Raw genomic sequence first — 18,461 nt, forward strand, 5'->3', positions numbered from 1 at the left:
CAGGGTATCATTGTTGGGAATCATACACATGGAGGGGTCCTAGACAAGGCTTGGACTGCATTGGTTTAATTTGAACAGATTCAATGTTGATCATGAGAAGTTGGACTGGCAATCTGAAAGGACTCGTCGGTCGCGAAAGGGATGGACACGCCGACGCTAAAGTGCGGAAGCTGAGATGATCCGTTCCGTCCACCGTCCACTGTCCACGTCTCCTGCGAGGAACATGTTACACACGACAACCCGCAACACCATCGTCGAATCACTCGTCCACACCGGTCAATGCAAAGCACGATGGAGCATACACAACCGAAATGGGTTATTGAACTCAACAACGGTCCCCCACCCAAGTCAAAGATTGCTAGCAGCCTGCCAGATCCTCCCGGATACTCTTCGAGGTCAACGTCCGGCAAGCAGGTGAGCAATGTCTCGAGATACCCTCAAGCCAGTGTCTTACGGGTTGTAGAAGGCACAAGTCTCTGCCCGAAAGGCGCCCACACCTGAAGAGACGGAGACTTTGAAGTTGAAGAAAGCATGGGAAATCGCATTGGGACCTGCAAAGCAAATTCCAATGCAGGCTATCATGGGCTACATGTCCGGAAACTCCCTGCAAATCTTCTCTATAATGATGGTATGGATGTTGTAAGTGCACCGCGCCCTGTCTTAACCATACCGGTACTGATTTTGCCTAGGTTCAAAAATCCCATCCAAGCTATTTCTCAGACAAATATGGCCTTTTCAAAACTCGAAAGTGAAGGGACACGTTCGCAAATGCTGGGAGTAAAAGCGGTCTACGTACTGATGCAATGCTTATTGCTTGGTTTGGGAATATACAAAGTCAACAGCATGGGCTTGCTACCTACGACCACAAGCGATTGGTTGGCATGGGAGTTTGAGAGACAACCGCTCGAAAGAGCATACTTTGCCTTTGGAGGGTGACAGTACAACCTCTCACAACGTTGCTCCGGAGAGCTGCTGCGCATTTTCAGCATATCAAGAGTTTGGGTCTTTCCCGCCATTGATTTTAAAGGATTGGGCTTATCCAGTTGTTTCAATGACCACCGCATATTGGGTTCGAGATACTTGTGCTGTACCTCTCCTCGCTCCACATCTCCTCCTGGAAGATGATACAGCGTGGCTTGGGTACTGGCTGAGAGGGCCAGGACACAAACTCACAGCACTGTTACTCAACCACATCCAATTACCTCCGCCGGCTGAAAGGCCGTGAACGTCGGATCAGGCCGTCTGCGATGTGCCCGGAATGCGCGTCTTGTATCATAAGAGTCTGCTTATGACTTCTGGAAACGGACCTTTCGTGGCTGATAACCCTCAATGGTACCCTGCTGCTGCGATGTCAACGACGGTGGTTCGGGAATCTCGTCACTTGACTTTTCGATGAGTGTCACGCCTTCTTCGTTACGGTTGACCTTGAGCTCTCCGCGTTCAAGTGCAAGCGCTTGCATTTTCTCTGCCACTTCGTCTTCCGCTGTTCTGGCAACGGACAGAGCCTTTTCGAGGTTAGCAGGTAGACTTCAAAATATCGCAAAATTACTAAGGTCATACGTTCAAAGATTCCGCAAGGTGGTCAGTGTCAAACTCATCGAATAATTTGATATCGACTGCCGTTATGTCTCGCAACCATGCCGGACCGGTCCCTAGCTGAGTACGGACGAAGGCTGTTCTTTCTGCACATAGAGACGAACACCATTTCTCCATTTCCGCCTTGTTAACAAGTTTGAAGTCCTTGCCACCCTTCCTGTTCCAGACCAGGTTGCCGGTATGTGAGAGTCTCTGATTTGGTTTGGGACACAAGGCATAGCCGCACCTGTTGTCTACGTTACGTTCGTAAATAAGATCGTCGAGATCGGATTGTTGGAACAACCCCAGGCATTGCTTGAAAAGAGAGGCGTCTGATGGTGACGGGCGCGCTGGATCGGCATCTGGCTTTGTAGGAAGTTCGAATGCTTCGACTATTAGATCAGCAATTCGAGTTTGTAGTTTCTTCCGGTCCTCAATCTCGGTAGCATGGCGAAGAGCGGTGGAGCGGATGCGATTTTCCCTGTCATCGACTTTTGGCGACTCGGAGCTCATACTATCCCATCCCCTTTGTCGTTTGACTTGTGGCCTAGGACCCAGCGGGGACTATGCGTCTGAGACAGATGAGGGCGGAGACACCTAGTATGATTGGAGCTCGATGATAGCGTAAGATGTTTGGCGATGGGCAGAGATGGCGGCAAGTATCTCGAGACAAACGTCCTAATCCAAAGACGGCTTGATGTAACTACTCGTACACCGAACTACGCCGGACTTTCACCTACAACTCCTGCCCCACGTACTCGAGCACCACCTGGTCTAAAAGCCACGACTGCCTACCAAGCTGCTGTAGCCTCTGGCGTTTTATCTTTGGCCCTCCTCACCACTCCTACTCTACCGACGCTCAGGTGACCGCGACCTTGTCCATCTATAAGCCGTCATATTGCCTCGCCTTGGCATCGAAGTGAGCAGGGTGGCGCAGGCGCTGCGTCACCGGTTTGGTCGGGTAAGACTGTTCAACCTGACACGCTCAGCAAGACAGCGATTCTGCACGCATCCTAAGCAGCCAGAACTCGAGCCAACATGCCTGGCAGCTCTTTCAAAGTCAAAGCTCTCTATGAGTATGCCTCGGAGGAGCCAGACGACTTGAGCTTTCGCGATGGTCAAATAATTACGGTCACCGATGAAGAGGATGCCGACTGGTATACCGGCGAATACGTCGATGAATCGGGAGAGCGGCGGGAAGGTATATTTCCAAGGAATTTTGTCGAGAAATTCGAACCGACGATTCCTACACGCCCTGCGAGGGCTCCTAAGCGGGCCCCTGTCCATGTTGAACATACGCCGGAACCTCCTCCAGCGCAGGCACCTCCTCCTGCCGAACCCTTGCAAACACACTCTTTACAAGAGGCAACTCCCTCAAATGAAGCTCCTATTTCTGATACACCCCCGAAGGAGGAACCTGTTGCGCCTGCGCCTGCGCCTGCGCCAAAGCCAGCCGCTCCCAGTCCGGCAGTCGTCTCGACCTCGAGGTCACCTCCCCCCGTGGCTGATAAGCCATCATCAAGCTCATTCAAGGATAGGATAGCAGCATTCAATAAGCCGGCTGCAGCCCCTATCACGCCTTTTAAGCCTGGTGGCAGCACTAGCACAGGTTTTATCAAGAAACCCTTCGTGGCGCCTCCCCCGAGCAGGAATGCTTACATTCCACCTGCGCGAGAGCAACCAGTGCAGAAGCCATATCGACGAGAAGAAGAACCAAGTTCACTGGAAGCCGAAACAAAGGAAGCAGCAGAACCCCATACATCCTCCCATCCAGAACCCCCGGAAGAGGATCAGCCAAAGCCACAGAGCTTGAAGGACAGAATAGCCCTGCTCCAAAAGCAACAGATGGAACAGGCCGCGCGAAATGCCGAAAAGAAGGAAAAGCCAAAGAAGCCAGCCAAGAAGCGAGTCGAGCCTACGGAATCTTTGGAAGATGCTGCACCTGCAGAGCCTGCAGTCCAGCAGATCAGCGCTGAAGATACATTTCGTCGTCCATCTACTGACTTTGTTGAGGATGAGAGCGACGTCGCCCCTCTGTCGCGGCGTGCAACGGGCATAGCAGGAGTCACACCGCAGCCTCAGCCGGTGCGCGAACTTGTCAGTGACACCAATGATGCCGATGATTCAGGTGCAGGTGACGATGAAGACGCCCAAGAAACATCTACAGAGGAAGAGCGACCGAAATCGAAGGGTGTTGACTCGCGAACAAGCGAAGTGAATAAGCAGAAAGCAGCACCAGCCGAGCAGGACAAAGAAGGCGACGAGGGTGAGGATGACGAGGAAGACGAGGAGGAAGAGGAAGATCCTGAACTGCGCCGGAGAAGGGAGCTCCGGGAGCGTATGGCAAAGATGAGCGGCGGAATGGGCATGATGGGTATGTTCGGCCCACCAGGAGGAATGAGTGCTTCTGGAGCGAGGAAGTCGAAGCCTGCAGAAACTAGACAGCCTGCCGACCCTCAGCCTCAGGAGGCGCCTGAAGAACGACCAGCGCCTGTTCGAATCATGGCCCTCCCAGGGATGTCTAGTGTAGTTTCCAAACGACAAGAAGAGCCAGCTGAGGACAGTGACGATCAGACAGCTCAAGCTACACCCCAAGAACCACACGTTCATGAGGAATCGGAGGACTATGTTTCACGTCCGATAGAGAGGCGTTCAACTGATCGACCTGCTCCGCCAATTCCTCAAGGTATTTATCTTTGCAACATCACCGTCTATGTATTGCTAACCATGTATAGCGCCTCCTGCTGCACCTCCACGGGAAACCAGAGCAGTCCCGCCACCTCCGCCTGCTTCGTCGAGACCACATCCACCCAATCCTCAATCTCCGACATGTACGTTATTCCTTTGTCTCTGTCAAAACAGTGCTAATTCCTGCAGCCCGACCTCCGCCCCCTCTGCCTCCGACGGCCCCCTCCGCGGTCGAAGCCCCAGTAAAAGATGAGGAACTCGAGGCCGAACTATCTGGTGAAGAGGACGTATCAGGGCAGCCTTCGGCAGCCGATGGGTCTCCTGGTCCTTCTAGTGTACAATCACCTCCTCCTATGGGAGTTCCCGAGCCCCCAAGGGTCAACACGAACGATTCCACAGCCTCTCCAGCGACAGACAAGCGTGCGAGCCGGCTTCCGCCGCCTGTTCCCATGAGCCCGACGGTTGCATCTCCTCAGACGAGAGCTCCACCACCACCACCTCCTCCTCCTCCAGGCCTTCCCCCCAGTCGGCGGTCTACAAGCGACTCTCGCGGTTTTGGTGTCTCCCAAGGCGCTGGGGGTGATGCTAGTGATGAAGATGAGGTCACGGAATATGACGGTGACTACGATACAGACATCGCTTCTGGTGCAAAACACAAGGATGCTTTAAAGTCCCACAATCGAGATTCTAGTCTAGATGACGATATGCTCACAGACGACGCAACAAAATCGCTTAAAAGCCCTACAGCGCGGACTGTCCCTCCGATACCCCCAGTACCAGCACCCGCGCCTCGGGATGTTCCACCACCACCACCTGCTCCTTCACAACCCGCACCTAAGTCAAGAAGTTCCATGGATGCACCTCGGGCCGCTCCCCCGCCAGTCCCACCTCCGAAAGTTGCCGATGATGAGGAATATGATCCATATCGATATTCTGGGTCGCAGCATGGGCTACCTTTACACCCGAACAAGACTCAGTACTCAACCAAACTTCAGTCCCCGAAGGAGGAACTTGAAGAGGAAGACATGTATGGCGCAAGTCCTCCGCCTGTACACATCCCTCCTCCCCCTGCTGAAAGAAGTGCTCCGCCCCCGCCGCCACCTGAAAGGTCGGAGTATGCACAAGCGCCTACAGGATTCGCGCCACCCCCACCAGCGGTATCCCCACGACCTTCTCTGGATGTTAAACGATCTGGCACAGTCTCACGTCGTTCCATGGAGCAGTCGAGACCGAGTGGGGAACAGAGTTATATTGCCCATGACATCGACTTGGGCCGAGGATCGATGTGGTGGGTCCAGGAAAACATGTTTCCTCCCTCACTGCAAGGCCGTCAAGACGTCTTGTTGGAAATGGAGACTTCTTCGTCTACTAAGCGCGGTGGCCGAACTAGTATCACGAGGGATATTTATGTTTTATACATGGATTATTCGCAGACAACCATCAACGTCAGCTTCGACGCAGCAGATCCGTCTCATGTTACGCTGGAGCAAAATCACCAACGACCACCGCCACCACCTCGGCGAGACCAACTCGAAAGTGCATCAGCACAGTATGGCAGTCAGATCGCCAAGGCAGCTACTAGTGTGCTTGGCTTATCCCTTGCCGACGGTTCTGCCCAAGGGCTCATCCTTGAACTCCTAAAACCGCACACGACAGCACTGCGGCCGGTAGGGACAAGGGCGTATGGCGCGCTGGTCTACGCCAATCTCGGCAACGCCTCGACACAACAGTATGACGAGATACGTCCAGGGGACATAGTCACCTTCCGCAATGCTAAGTTTGCAGGCCATACTGGTACCATGCACACAAAGTATAGTATTGATGTGGGGAAGCCGGAACATGTGGCGATCGTGGCCGAATGGGACGGCACTAAGAAAAAGATTCGGGCTTTGGAACAAGGGCGAGACTTGGAGAAGGGTAAGAAACCGAAGCTGAGAGAGCATAGTTTCAAGGTTGGCGACTTGAAGAGCGGAGAAGTGATGGTCTGGAGAATAATGCCACGCACCTGGGTGGGCTGGGACTCTGGGAAATGATTCCACGTTTAGCGACATGTGTGGCTGGCATGTGCTGGCCCTGTCGAAGTTCAGTCAAGCATGACGCGATAGTGAGATCTAGACAGAAATCCACCTCGCAGGACCTCTTCGAGACGGGTGCATAAGGTAGTGGTACATTGTAACGCATACCGACGTGGTGGCTGACGCTGTCGGAGCGATCTAGTTCCCGTCAGTCCAAAGATTGACCGGAACAAAGATAAGGCCCGTCTAAAGTTGCTTTAGTCGAAGCCGGGGAATGTCACTGGTGCCTCTTGGCATCTTCTGCCGTGACCCGCCTCGCTCGCCATCCACCTGGCTGGAAATCTTCGATATATTACTTATTCCTACCACACCTCTTCGTCCCATCCACTGCTTTTCCACCTACACACTCGCGGTCTCTGTTGTGGAGTCCCACGAACACCGTTGTTTGGCGTGTCTCGGCACTCCAATCGCCTCATTGTTGTAACGGAAGCCACGCTGAGAACTGGAGCTGAACCTTCTTTTGACCGCGTTGTAGTCTGGACGGCTTCGCCCCTAGTCGGACTGAGTGCGCTAGAGAGACTTGGTCTCCGCTATGCCCCGCTGCAATGGTATCGACAGGCATTAAGCGGGTGAGAACAGGTGAGGCCGAGAAACGCCTTGGTGCCGGTGCTCGCTGTGTCGCCAACTCTGACCGTGCCTCTAGGATGCTGGACATGTCGCCGGCGTGGATACCGCTGCGACGAAGGGACTCCAGCTTGTGCGGCATGCACACGTCTGGGTATTGAATGCGAAGGATACAATATCCGACTGACATGGATGGAAGGCACCTCCCGTATCAAGAACCGTGGGAAAGGTCAATCCCACCCGGGGACGCCTAGGTCGAAGGCAACCAAAGCACTGTTGCACCCTGATTCCGACCCCGAACAACTTTTACAGCAGAGCGTGGGCAGGCTGTGCTCATCGCCACCGTCACATCTGTCCTCCAAAGACCAGGCTCTACTCAAGCATTATGTCCACCATGTCTCAGGGCTGCTCTCAAGCACGGATGATCGAACAATCAACACTTACTGCAACACCATACTGCGCATGGCTTGGGATTCTAATCTCTTGATGAACACGCTGTTACTGGTTTCAGCATCGCACCTTGCAGGCAGGTCTGAGCAAACCGCTCTCGACGTGCCTCATTATCGCCACCGCGTCCTGCCTGAGCTTCGTGCCTACGTCGCGAACTGGCAGGGTTTCGACAAAATCATCCTAGCAACCATCATCATGATGAGCATAAATGAGGTGATGGCATTTTGGATTGTGGTACTTACGCACCGACTAATGTTGGATCTAGGTCTTTGAAGCAAATCCCGATACATGGGTCACGCACTTGAAGGCCGTTTCCCAGATCATCTCCCGAAATTTGCCGCAGTGGAAGACGTGTGATCAAGAAACACGAATGTTGCTAGATATGTAGTTGCGCCCCGCATCAAGCCGACCTGCTCCCAGACTAACCAACTAATTTGACAGTTTTGCGTACCATAGCGTTCTCGCCCTCATTGGCACGAACCAAAGCTCATTGTTTATGGACTACTATAGAGGAGACACTTGGTCCGCCCTCAAAGGTCACCGAGGCGCCTTCCTTGCGGCAGCGGACCAGATAATATCTTTTGTCGCCAAGCTCTCTGAGCTTTTCCCGGCATCGCCTGCAGATGGACCCCCAGAACCCATTGAGCCTTCTCGACTTGCAAGAGCAAGATCCCTCAAAGCCGACATGGAACATTGGGATCCCCCTCGAGAAATCTCCAGTGACGCATGCAACACGGCCCAATCAATGCGTTATGCTGGCCTCCTGTACTACCACAAGTTGACCTCGAGCTCGCTGACTGAATGTGATCGGGAGGAAATTTTAAGTTACTGCAGGGCCATAGTTCGACATATTGGACAGGTTTCTCTCGACAGCCCGTCTGCAGCAAGCCATACGTGGCCACTTTATATGGCCGGAAGCTTTCTCAATAGCCGAACGGGCATAGCCGACCAGGAAACACAAGATTTCATCAAGGAACGGCTGGCGGCGTTGAAACTCAGGCGTGGTGTGCGGACGATAGACTCGGTTCGAGATCGGCTTGAGTTGGTATGGAAGTCTGATGGGACAGACCTCGCTGTCCTGGATGCTCCTCTGATTTTGCTCTGGTAGCCCGCATATTCGGATCTGAACTGATGGCCAGCTTCATGTGCTGCAGAATTTTGGTTTGCTAGTTTCACGACCGGGTCAAGTTATGAGGAATTAACGAATGAACGAATCAAGTCTTCTCCAATATGTTGCCGAAAAATCTTCCAAGCCCGAACCCCTGGTCCATGATACGAGGTATCTGTAAGTCTGCTCTATGCGTGCTAAGTAGTAGATCGGGTATTCGACCTCTCTGATAGACATTCTAGGTGCCGCGATTTCGACACGGCGCCTATCCCAATGTCAGCAAGACCCTGTCACCGTGGCCCCAGTCAACTTCGAAAGACGCAAAGGGCCGACTAGATGGGGAGATGCGTAGGTAGGTAGAGGGTGCCGCAAGCACCGCCACTAAGACGTCGGGGTGCGTGCTTAATACTAGACATTGAGGATCATTCTCCGGTGGCCATTGATGCCCACATCCACCTCACTTTGTGCTTCTCGCCCACTCCGAGCCCTAAAACTTTGCCCACTCGACGTCAAACGTCCACACGCATTGCTATCTTGAACAACTAATCTGCGGCTTTCTCTGAACTTGCAGAGCCTGTTGCGTAAATACCCTTGCAATGTAAACTCAAAGGAGAAATCGACCCTCACCTGCTAGTCTTCGCACGGCGCAAAGAGCCGCCTAACTGAATCTACTCTTCGTGCCGATGGGTGGTTTCCGTTGCTCGACTTGTCCCAAGGTCTTCAGCCGACAAGAGCATCTCAAACGCCATGAACAGGGCCACAAAGCGCCTCAATTTCAGTGCTCTCAGTGCTCCAAAGCTTTCCATCGAAAGGATGCTCTCGCCAAACACGAACATACCCATCGATCTACTGTCCCTTCGCTCCTGCAGCGAGGAGCCAGGGCTTGTTCTTCTTGCGCTGCTATCAAATCTCGCTGCTCCGGAGGAACACCCTGCACGAGATGTGCGACAAAGGGAGCAGTCTGTCGATACCCTGTGGGTAGAAACAATGCAAGCGCCACACAAATGGCAGGTAACAATCTCGGGCAAGAATCACATCAGCGCAGCCCGTTTGCATTAGAGCTTGCCCACTCTGAAATGGGTAGGGTCACAGAGGGGGCGCTGGTCTATCAGGGGCCGGCGCCTCCTTCAGAGCAAATCTCAGACAACACCACCATCGGCCTTGGAGGGCTCGAATCCACGACGCCAGATGTTCAGATCACGCAACAAGAGTCGACATATTTCGCACAGAGCGACCTCGATCATACTACAACCATGCCCACTTTTGACTGGAACTCCAATATCACATCTACCATCAATTGGCTTCAGCCCGATAGCTTCAATATCGATGACGAGGACCTTGGAACCCTCTTTCCCGTGTTCCCCGAGAACTACTATTTCTCGCCGAGTGTTGACTTTGTCAGCCCGACTCAGCATCCTGACGTTGATCTCTCCGGGGCCACACTCGATTCGAGCGTCAGTATCTACCAGGAGACACCACGGCCGGCGCGGGCAATTCTTGATGCGCAACCAATTGCCTCACCAGACTCTGTGCCTCCTCCGACAGGATGCGGGGAGTACTACGTCGATGGAGATGCCGGCAGATTGCCCAGGTCGAAACGCCGCCGAGTTGTTGCAAAGGTCAGGAGTCTGAACGACTTCGACGATCCTTCCTTCTCGCTGAAGTGCACTCCACTATCCGCTGTCAGTACTCCGCCCCGACGTGATCTGCCAGAGGAGGTGTATAGCAATCTAGAATTTCTCTACCATCAGCTTTGTTTGGACACGGCCATCTTCAAGAAGTACGCGCCGTCGGCATTTCCTCCTCGAAGTGCTTTAACCAATCTTCTCTCGCTATACTTCGTACACTTCGACCGAACGGTGCCATTTATCCATCTGGCGACCTTCAAGCTGGAGAAAGAACACTGTGGCCTGGTATTAGCCATGATGGCTCTGGGCAGCTGCTACGCAGATTTTGACCAATCTGGCCATTTCGCTCTATCCATGCATGAGTTTGTGCGCCGATTCGTCCTTCTCATTCAGGAGCAGAGGCACTGGCGTCCGGAAAATACTACAACTCTCGCGCAAATCCACCTGTTGCATGCCATCGGAGCAAGATACACCGTGTATGACCCTCTGCGTACCTCGTCGTCACTGTCACTGCAGATCGCAGCCGAGTTCTGCCGCACGACGTGGCGCCCAGAAGAATGCAGCCACACAGTGTCTTCGTCTGACTGGGAGACATGGATTGAGAAAGAGAAAAAGACCCGTCTCGGCTACTGCATTTGGCTCTTGGACTCCATGTGGACATTTCAATTTCAACAGCCACCGCACCTCCATCTCGATGATGCCACGAATCATCAACTGCCTTGCTCAGATCGACTGTGGGCGTGCGGTGACGCGACTGAGTTTGATCAGCTGAGAGCGGCTTATGGCTCGTCAGATCCGCCGACACTGGGCCAGGCGCTTCAAAATCTCTACATCGACAAACGGCTGCTCCCGAACTTGGGCGAGTTCAGCCGGATCTTGCTTATCCACGGAATCTTCCATCGGACATGGGAGGTCGAGACGACAGTGACGCAGAGTTTCTCGCGGCTCGAGCCGTCAGCGTTGAAACAAGCAACAAGTCATGGAACAACGCACACTGAGCGTGTGTGGCCTCCTGCAGAACCTCTGTTCAACAAGTGGAGAAACTCTGCCTGTGACTGTCTGGACATACTGCACTGGAGCGCCAACGCCGCGATAGGAGCGGCGAGCGGGATGGAGCACCCGACAGTGCTACACCTGCACCTGGCGCGGGTCGTGCTGCTGGCGCCGCTGAATGACATTCTGTTGTTTTCCCACTACCTGATCCGGTCGAGCAGGGAGTCAAACCGCCTGTTCCCTCGCGTGTCCGCGGCCGAGGCCGAGGCGCACAGGCGACGCATTCAACGCTGGGCGGTCCAGGATCAGTACAAGGCGCGACTGGCCGCGATCCACGCCGGAACGGTCTTTTGGCACGTGCGGCTCTACTCGATCGACGCCTTCTACGAGCCCACCGCCGTCGCTCTGGCGGCGTTGATGTTCTGGGCCCTGAGCGCCTTTTCGATCAAGAAATCCAAAACCAGACCAACCAGTCGTGGTGCGCCCGGCGGTGGGAGACTGTCTCCAAACAACCACAACCACAACAACAACAACAACAACAACAACAACAACAACAACAACAACAACAACAACAACAACAACAACGACAATGATGATGACCATGACGGCAGTAGTTCGCCGTCGCCGGACATCTGCGATATTATTCTTATTGATCGCCCGACGGACGACGAGCTCGTGCAGCAATTCGTCCGACAGGGTGACTCGATGCGCGCCAACATGACTGGTGTCGGGGACGTCTTTGGGCCCCGAGGTCCCAGGAAGGTTTTGGCCGAGGGACAGAAATTGCTCCTCAGTCTCGGCAGCTGGAGAGGCATTTCCGATTACTGGGTCAAGGTGTTGAATAGGCTGGAAAAGGTCACGGCAATGGCTGGCGTCGATACTCATGCTGCCGTTGAAGCGTCCTCGGCTTCAGATCCTTTGTCCATGTTGAGATGACAGAGAAACGATAATAAAAGTGAAATCATAAAACAAAACTTCTTTAGCTGCTACGTGAGTTATACCCCAAAGGGGGGACCGGTGGACCGGCCTCTTGTACCGACGCTCATCTCATCTATACGTTCACGTGTATACTTGCGTGTGTGTGTGTGTGTGTGTGTATGTATCAATGCATGATGGATTGAATTCTTTCCGCCTGCGCCACCTCATCAATCCCGACTCTTGCCGTTCTAACTACTTTCGCCACCTCCTCAACCCGACTCTCGCCTGTCCGCGGCCGCCACGATTCGCGCGAAAATAATAAGGCACAAAGTGCAATTCGTCGATGACGGCCTCGGCGGACCTTTCTACCTCGCGCAACTTCCCGGTCTCGACCCCTGGAGAAGCGTGGATGCCGGCTGATGGGAGAATGCTCGCGCCCCCGTCAGGGACGGTGAGGGCCACAAAGGTGTCGCCCGTCGTGCCGTCGGTCACGGTCCTTTCCCGTATCGAGCACTCCGGGTCCAGCTGTACGCCCTTGAAGTGGTCGGTGACCCAGGCGTTGTCGACGTCCTCGACCACGTAGACGACGGGTCCTCGTGCCACGGCGACCGTGTCCTGGTTGGTGTACGGGTGCGGCGAGACCAGGCGCGGAGAGATGTCGATGTCGAGTGTGAATTTGGGGTGTTGCGACACCCAGTGCGCAGAGAGAATGAGGTATCCCTTTTGTAAGGTTGTGCCCGCATCGGCGTCGGCGTCGGCATGGCCACCACCAGTAGTAGTAGCAGCGGCAGCGGCAGCGGTAGGAGTAGATGGAGTGATCTAGATGCCCCCATGAGGTCAGAATCTGTTTTTGAACCTTGCAGCAAAAACACAGAACAGCATCGCACAGCACAAAACATGCGCCAATAGCATGACAGCAGCATGGTATAGTGTGCTTGTGACGACGAGAAAGGAGATTTCTTCATTTCCTTCTTACCTTCCATGACTTGGCCCAGGCTGGGATCCTCAAAGCAATACTCACTCGAGCGGTGCCGGCGACAGTATCACTCGTCGTACCTTGCACCTCGAACTCGACACGCCCGTCCCAAGGCCAATTGCTCGTTTGAGTCAAGACCACCTTTTGTCCCTGCCCTTGCCCTCCAACCTCGACTTCATGACGGCTAGGAACGTACAGGTGCACATTCACCTGCGTGGCGTCGTCCTTTTCGGTGGTGCGGCGTTTGTCGCTGTAGACGTAGCCTCCGATTTGCCCAAACAAGCGCAGCACGTTCGGGGGGCAGCACGCACACGTGAACCACTCTTCCCGCTTCGAGGCGTCGGCGTCGCTCGACGCGAGCTGGTTGACGTACGTGAACTTGGTGCCGTCGTGGGACATGGACGTCAGCATGGCGTTGTACAGACACAACTCCATCACGTCGCCGAACCGTCGGTCCAGGTCGTACTGCAAGATGCGCTCAGCGAGCATCATGACGCCGATGGCGGCGCACGTCTCGGCGTAACAACCTCCCTCGTCGGTGCTTTGGGGGAGGAAGTATTCCAGCCCGAACCCCTCCCAGCGCTTGATCGCCCCGATTCCGCCCGTCACGTACATCTTGCGTTCCACCATGTTGTCCCACAGTCTGTAGATGGCGTCCTGGAGTGGTCGAGTGTTGTCGTCGTGCTGCTGTTCACTTGCGCCGGCGACCGGGTGTGTGGTGCTCATCCCGACGAGGTCAGACGCCGCCGTGAGTAGGTACATGGCGCGGACAGAGTGTCCTTCTATCGTCTCTTGCTCCACGATGGGCTTGTGGGCCTGGTAGTACCAAAGCGCGTCGTCGTTGCCGCCCCAGTACACCATCCTCGCGTGCGCCGGGTCGCCTCGCTTCTCGGCTTCGACGACGTAATAGTGCCGTCCGTCGACGCCCGCAGGGTTCCCTCTCTCGGTGATGAAGTATCTCGCGAGGTCAAGGTGTTTGGGGTCCTTGGTGCGTTGGTACAGACGGAGCAGCGCGAGTTCAATCTCGGGGTGTCCGGGGTAGCCGTGGATCTGGTCCTTGCCGGGTCCGAAAGTGCGGCATAGGAGGTCGACGTACTTGATCAGCGGCTCGAGAAGGTCACCGTTCTTGTACAGGTCGTTGTGAGCTAGCGCGGCCTCGATCAGGTGTCCGGCGTTGTACAGTTCGTGGAAGTCGCGGAGATTCGTGAACCGTTTCCCAGGCTCCACCACCGTATAGTGAATGTTGATATAGCCATCTGGTTGCTGCGCCGACCGGATCATCTTCACCAGGTCATTGATGGCTGAATGGATCTTGGTGTCGGGCTGTTTGTGGAGGAAGTAGCATGCCCCTTCGATCCATTTGCCAATATCAGAGTCCCTGGATCGGCGTCACTGGTCATCAGTCACGGTTCCTCGTGTGGGTGCGTATGTGGGCATGGGATGAGTCGCGTTCAGACTCACCAGAACAAATGATTTGGGATGGGCCACGTCTCGGGAGGATCAGAGTACGATGGATGCCATTTCAGTTTGAAGGCGTCGTATCTCCCCGTCTTCTTGAGTACTTCGAGCTGGTACAGCAGCGTATTCGACGACACAACCTCGCGTCTCCGGGCAAGGAGGGAACCAGGAAGTAAGGACGTCTGGATGAATGACTCTTGAGGATATGACATTATTGGTATCACACTTGACCGTGAACTTTGATGTGCCGTCAGGTAGTGCTTTCTATGGGCTTGAAAGCGAGAAGGTGTAGCACGCTTGCCTGTCTCAAGATGAAAAATTGTACAGAGGTAAACAAAGACCAAATGGACCTGCGTTCTGTCCTATTCCTTGTCGAGATCCGGGATGCTCAACACGTGTTACGTTTTTGCTCTCTGTTACTCACGTACGACGATGAGATGCTGGGAAACGGCACTTACACGACCTTGCTGCCTCGCTCTCTCGAACATTTGCCAAATCCCCACGGCCATTGACCGTGACATGGATTCGTACTCACTACTCGGTCCATGAACGTCTCCCCGCAAGAAAACACCGTTGACACCTCCCACGTCCTAGAGTCGTGCAGACGAGGGCCCGGTGGGAGGTTCGCAGTTGATTGGACATCCCACCGGCATAAGACCCGTCGACTCCTCATCATCCCATACGGTTGTATCATGAGATGGTCCAGCATATCTGGACCACTTGCACCTCTAAAGAAAGCCGCGGAACTGAGATCGTCGTTTTGATGGGGTTTGAACAACATCTGACGTCTGAATTGACCACCGGGATTGAGCCCCTTGCAAGATCGAAGAGCATAGGCATTGCGGACACGACGCGAGGGCCGGGGGTCCTATCCACGCGAATTTTGCCCGGCTGCAAAGTCACGTTGGCTTTGACTTCCACTTGTATGTTGGAATATGCAACTACTGGTGCTACTGGTAGACTGTGACGCGCTCACGCTACTGATACACGACTATACCCGCGAGCGAAGCACGGATACACGTCGAATGAACAACCAGTCATGAACTGCATGGCTCGCTGAGTCGAGGTTCTGGGTCACAGCCTTGCCACCCTTCTCTGTGACTGGCAACGATTCCTATCCGAAGCCCCTTCGTTTACCGTGTAAGTCTCTAAGCTAAATTCGACGTGTTCAATTCCCCATTCCGTCTGGTCTAGTCTTGTCTGAATAAGAATATCTGCCGAGACCCACAAGGCTTCTCTCCTCCCAGCGCCGACATCAGAGTCAAGGGGCATATCTACAGGAGCGTACTGCCTCGTCCGTGATATTGCAGAGCCCGACAGAATGGCACTATTGTACAGGACAGTTCATTCTCGCCGGCAACGTCTCAGCATCAGGCGTGGCCGCTGGATCCCGATACTGACCATGATGCGGCCACACGTGTCAACTCCGGTGGGAGCACCCACTCCTCGGCCATGGAAGTCCCCATCCTCCGAAGGGGGTTGATCCCCATGGGGCGAACGCATGATCCTGGATTTGTTATGTCGGGGTAAAAACGCAAAACCCCATATGTCTATTTAGTGATCGTCCTTCCCTGGTGGTCCTCGTGGCAGTACACGGATAGGTTTCTCGCCTTTGAGATCCCGAGCAGAGCAGCTTTTGATGTCCATAATTCCATGAACTTCTGCTTCAACTTCAGCAAGAATCAATAATGGAGTTAGAAAAGGTTGTGCCAACGTTCCAACGAGAGCGTACCAGCCTCGATCTGACCAGTGACGAGAACTTCGATCTCATCCGCCATGCACAAGAAAGCGATGCGGCCGACAGGAAGTTGACGATCGGTCAGGCGTTGAAAAAGTACAAAAAAGCCGTGTTTTGGGCGATGTTCCTGTCGACGAGTTTGGTCATGGAAGGATACGATTTGGTCATTGTTAGTACACTCTGTCCGTGGATTGAACGTCTATCATCTGACACAGAGCCGCGCAGATCACTTCATTCTACGGACAAACGCAGTTTCAAAATCGATTTGGTGTCGAAGATCCCAAGACAGGGAAGAAGACAATTCCGGCAGAATGGCAGTCGGGTCTTTCGAACTCGGCGCTGGTAGGTCAATTGGCTGGTCTCTTGATCAATGCGCACACACAAGATCGATTCGGTTGCAGGCCGACCATGATGGCTTTCATGGTCTGGATGGCAGTTGTGTTGTTCATCCCGGTCTTTGCTCCGTCGCTGTCTGTGTTGGCATTTGGTGAAGCCATGTGCGGGATCCCATGGGGTGTTTTTCAGGTTCGTTGCCTTTCTGCCAATGCCATCCTTCCCAACAATGGCCAGGGGAGTTCAAGGGCTAACTGACCACGCTCAGACCCTATCGACCACATATGCTTCCGAAGTGGTTCCAACTGTGCTTCGTCCTTACTTCACCGCGTACGTCTGCATGTGCTGGGGCGGCGGTATCCTCTTATCCTCTGGCGTTGTCCGCGCAGTCGCCGGAATCCAGGGTGACTTGGGTTGGAGACTGCCATTCGCATTGCAATTCGTCTGGCCACTGCCTTTGTTCATCGGCACATACTTTGCACCCGAGTCGCCATGGAACGCGGTGCGCCGAGGAAAGATGGATCTGGCGAAGGAGTCTCTAATGCGGCTTCGACAAGACGAACCAGAGAAAGAAAGAAGTGTCGAGGCGGCGATTGCTTATATCAAATACACCACGGAGTTGGAAAGGGCCGAGACCGAAAATGCCAGTTTCATCGAGTGCTTCAAAGGGACGAACCTGCGCCGGACAGAAATCGTAAGTAGCCCCCCCTCCCTTCTTCCCCTTGGATCACCGTGCCACAAGGCAACGTCGGCCTTGTTTCTGACTTTTTCATTATCTAGAACTGCGTCGTTTGGGCAGCTCAGATCCTTTGCGGCAACGCCATCCTCGGGTACTCTGTCGAATTTCTCGAAGCAGCTGGATTCTCCGAGCTCCAGGCCTTCGACGTCAACATTTCCCTGTCGGCGTGCTACATCATCGGCGGCATAATCTGCTGGCTGATGTTCCCCCACGTCGGACGTGCAACGATCTACATGGGCGGCATGGCGTTCATGTTCCTGTGCCTCATCGCCATCGGCGGTCTGGGATGGTCCAAATCGAAACACGCACAGCTCGCCATCGGCATTCTTCTTGTCATTTCGACGCTCTGCAACATGATCACCACGGGTCCGGCGTGCTATCCCATCGTGGCGGAAACCCCGTCAGGAAGACTTCGGTACAAGACCATTGTAATTGGGCGATTCGTGTACAACCTCACGGGCATCTTCAATAACTCGGTGACACCGCGCATGATCTCTGCCACCTGTAAGTCTTCGGTCCCAGAATCGTCACTGACGGGCACTGCGAACTAACACAACTTTCAAGCATGGAACTGGGGCGCAAAGACCGGCCTCTTCTACGCCGGTACGAACTTGCTCTGCAATATCTGGTGCTGGTTCCGTCTACCAGAGACCAAGGACCGTACATTTGGCGAGATCGACCTCATGTTCGAAAACCGTGTGCCGGCCAGAAAGTTCAAATATACTCACGTTGACCGTAAGTTCTTTTCTGCACTCGTTCCTCATCGGCTATGGAGAGTCGGGCTAGAACTGATGACTGCCGTTTTTAGAATTTGCCGTTGCGATGCGCGAAGAAAAGAAGTCTGAGGTCGAGGAAAAGCCAGTGGTTGAGCACCATGCCGTGGCTGAAGTTCCAGCACACGTCCACTGAATCGTGACCAGTGTCGGACTGTCTTATGGACACTGTTGGATGTTACTGTAGACATGACAAGTTCATTTTGTTCAGTAAAGTGAATTCCAGATGGATCTGTCTGTAGACATCATCCATACATATTGAAATCATTGGTAAAAAGGGCCCTGACTCTTTATGTTTCGCCCTCCGTTTCCGTGTTACCTCGACATGTGGCCGCTGTACGTGCCTATGATCAGTGGTGTTCTGATTTGTAATTAGAAAGGGTATCCTGGTCCAAGTCCAACCCTTCCAACAATCAACGAACGTTACCTAAGTTATATCCCATCC

The 18,461-nt window shown here is 53.9% G+C and overlaps 7 protein-coding genes across 7 annotated transcripts; 5 read left to right on the top strand and 2 right to left on the bottom strand.

Moving 5' to 3' along the window:
- Window positions 1-291: 291 nt before the first annotated feature.
- PV08_00427 (uncharacterized protein) lies at window positions 292-936 on the top strand (the record flags this gene model as incomplete). Its single annotated transcript, XM_016374792.1, has 3 exons — window positions 292-414; window positions 464-639; window positions 690-936. 3 exons carry the CDS (start codon window positions 292-294, stop codon window positions 934-936), a joined length of 546 nt encoding a protein of 181 aa, XP_016240068.1.
- A 350-nt stretch (window positions 937-1,286) lies between these two features.
- PV08_00428 (uncharacterized protein) lies at window positions 1,287-2,088 on the bottom strand (the record flags this gene model as incomplete). The annotated part of the gene is made up of 2 exons (XM_016374793.1): window positions 1,287-1,505; window positions 1,561-2,088. The coding sequence occupies 2 exons, from the start codon at window positions 2,086-2,088 to the stop codon at window positions 1,287-1,289; spliced, it is 747 nt and encodes a 248-aa protein (XP_016240069.1).
- Window positions 2,089-2,613: 525 nt separating this feature from the next.
- PV08_00429 (uncharacterized protein) lies at window positions 2,614-6,296 on the top strand (the record flags this gene model as incomplete). Its single annotated transcript, XM_016374794.1, has 3 exons — window positions 2,614-4,261; window positions 4,311-4,406; window positions 4,453-6,296. 3 exons carry the CDS (start codon window positions 2,614-2,616, stop codon window positions 6,294-6,296), a joined length of 3,588 nt encoding a protein of 1,195 aa, XP_016240070.1.
- Window positions 6,297-7,094: 798 nt separating this feature from the next.
- PV08_00430 (uncharacterized protein) lies at window positions 7,095-8,460 on the top strand (the record flags this gene model as incomplete). Its single annotated transcript, XM_016374795.1, has 3 exons — window positions 7,095-7,565; window positions 7,618-7,736; window positions 7,794-8,460. 3 exons carry the CDS (start codon window positions 7,095-7,097, stop codon window positions 8,458-8,460), a joined length of 1,257 nt encoding a protein of 418 aa, XP_016240071.1.
- A 683-nt stretch (window positions 8,461-9,143) lies between these two features.
- PV08_00431 (uncharacterized protein) lies at window positions 9,144-12,017 on the top strand (the record flags this gene model as incomplete). The annotated part of the gene is made up of 1 exon (XM_016374796.1): window positions 9,144-12,017. The coding sequence occupies one exon, from the start codon at window positions 9,144-9,146 to the stop codon at window positions 12,015-12,017; it is 2,874 nt and encodes a 957-aa protein (XP_016240072.1).
- A 234-nt stretch (window positions 12,018-12,251) lies between these two features.
- PV08_00432 (uncharacterized protein) lies at window positions 12,252-14,645 on the bottom strand (the record flags this gene model as incomplete). Its single annotated transcript, XM_016374797.1, has 3 exons — window positions 12,252-12,818; window positions 12,976-14,353; window positions 14,437-14,645. 3 exons carry the CDS (start codon window positions 14,643-14,645, stop codon window positions 12,252-12,254), a joined length of 2,154 nt encoding a protein of 717 aa, XP_016240073.1.
- Window positions 14,646-16,121: 1,476 nt separating this feature from the next.
- Window positions 16,122-18,152, top strand: PV08_00433 (uncharacterized protein; the record flags this gene model as incomplete). Its single annotated transcript, XM_016374798.1, has 6 exons — window positions 16,122-16,340; window positions 16,397-16,696; window positions 16,773-17,198; window positions 17,285-17,747; window positions 17,808-17,978; window positions 18,052-18,152. 6 exons carry the CDS (start codon window positions 16,122-16,124, stop codon window positions 18,150-18,152), a joined length of 1,680 nt encoding a protein of 559 aa, XP_016240074.1.
- Between the last annotated feature and the right edge of the window lie 309 nt (window positions 18,153-18,461).

This window comes from Exophiala spinifera (assembly GCF_000836115.1).
Source record: "Exophiala spinifera strain CBS 89968 unplaced genomic scaffold supercont1.1, whole genome shotgun sequence".
Lineage (NCBI taxonomy): Eukaryota > Fungi > Ascomycota > Eurotiomycetes > Chaetothyriales > Herpotrichiellaceae > Exophiala > Exophiala spinifera.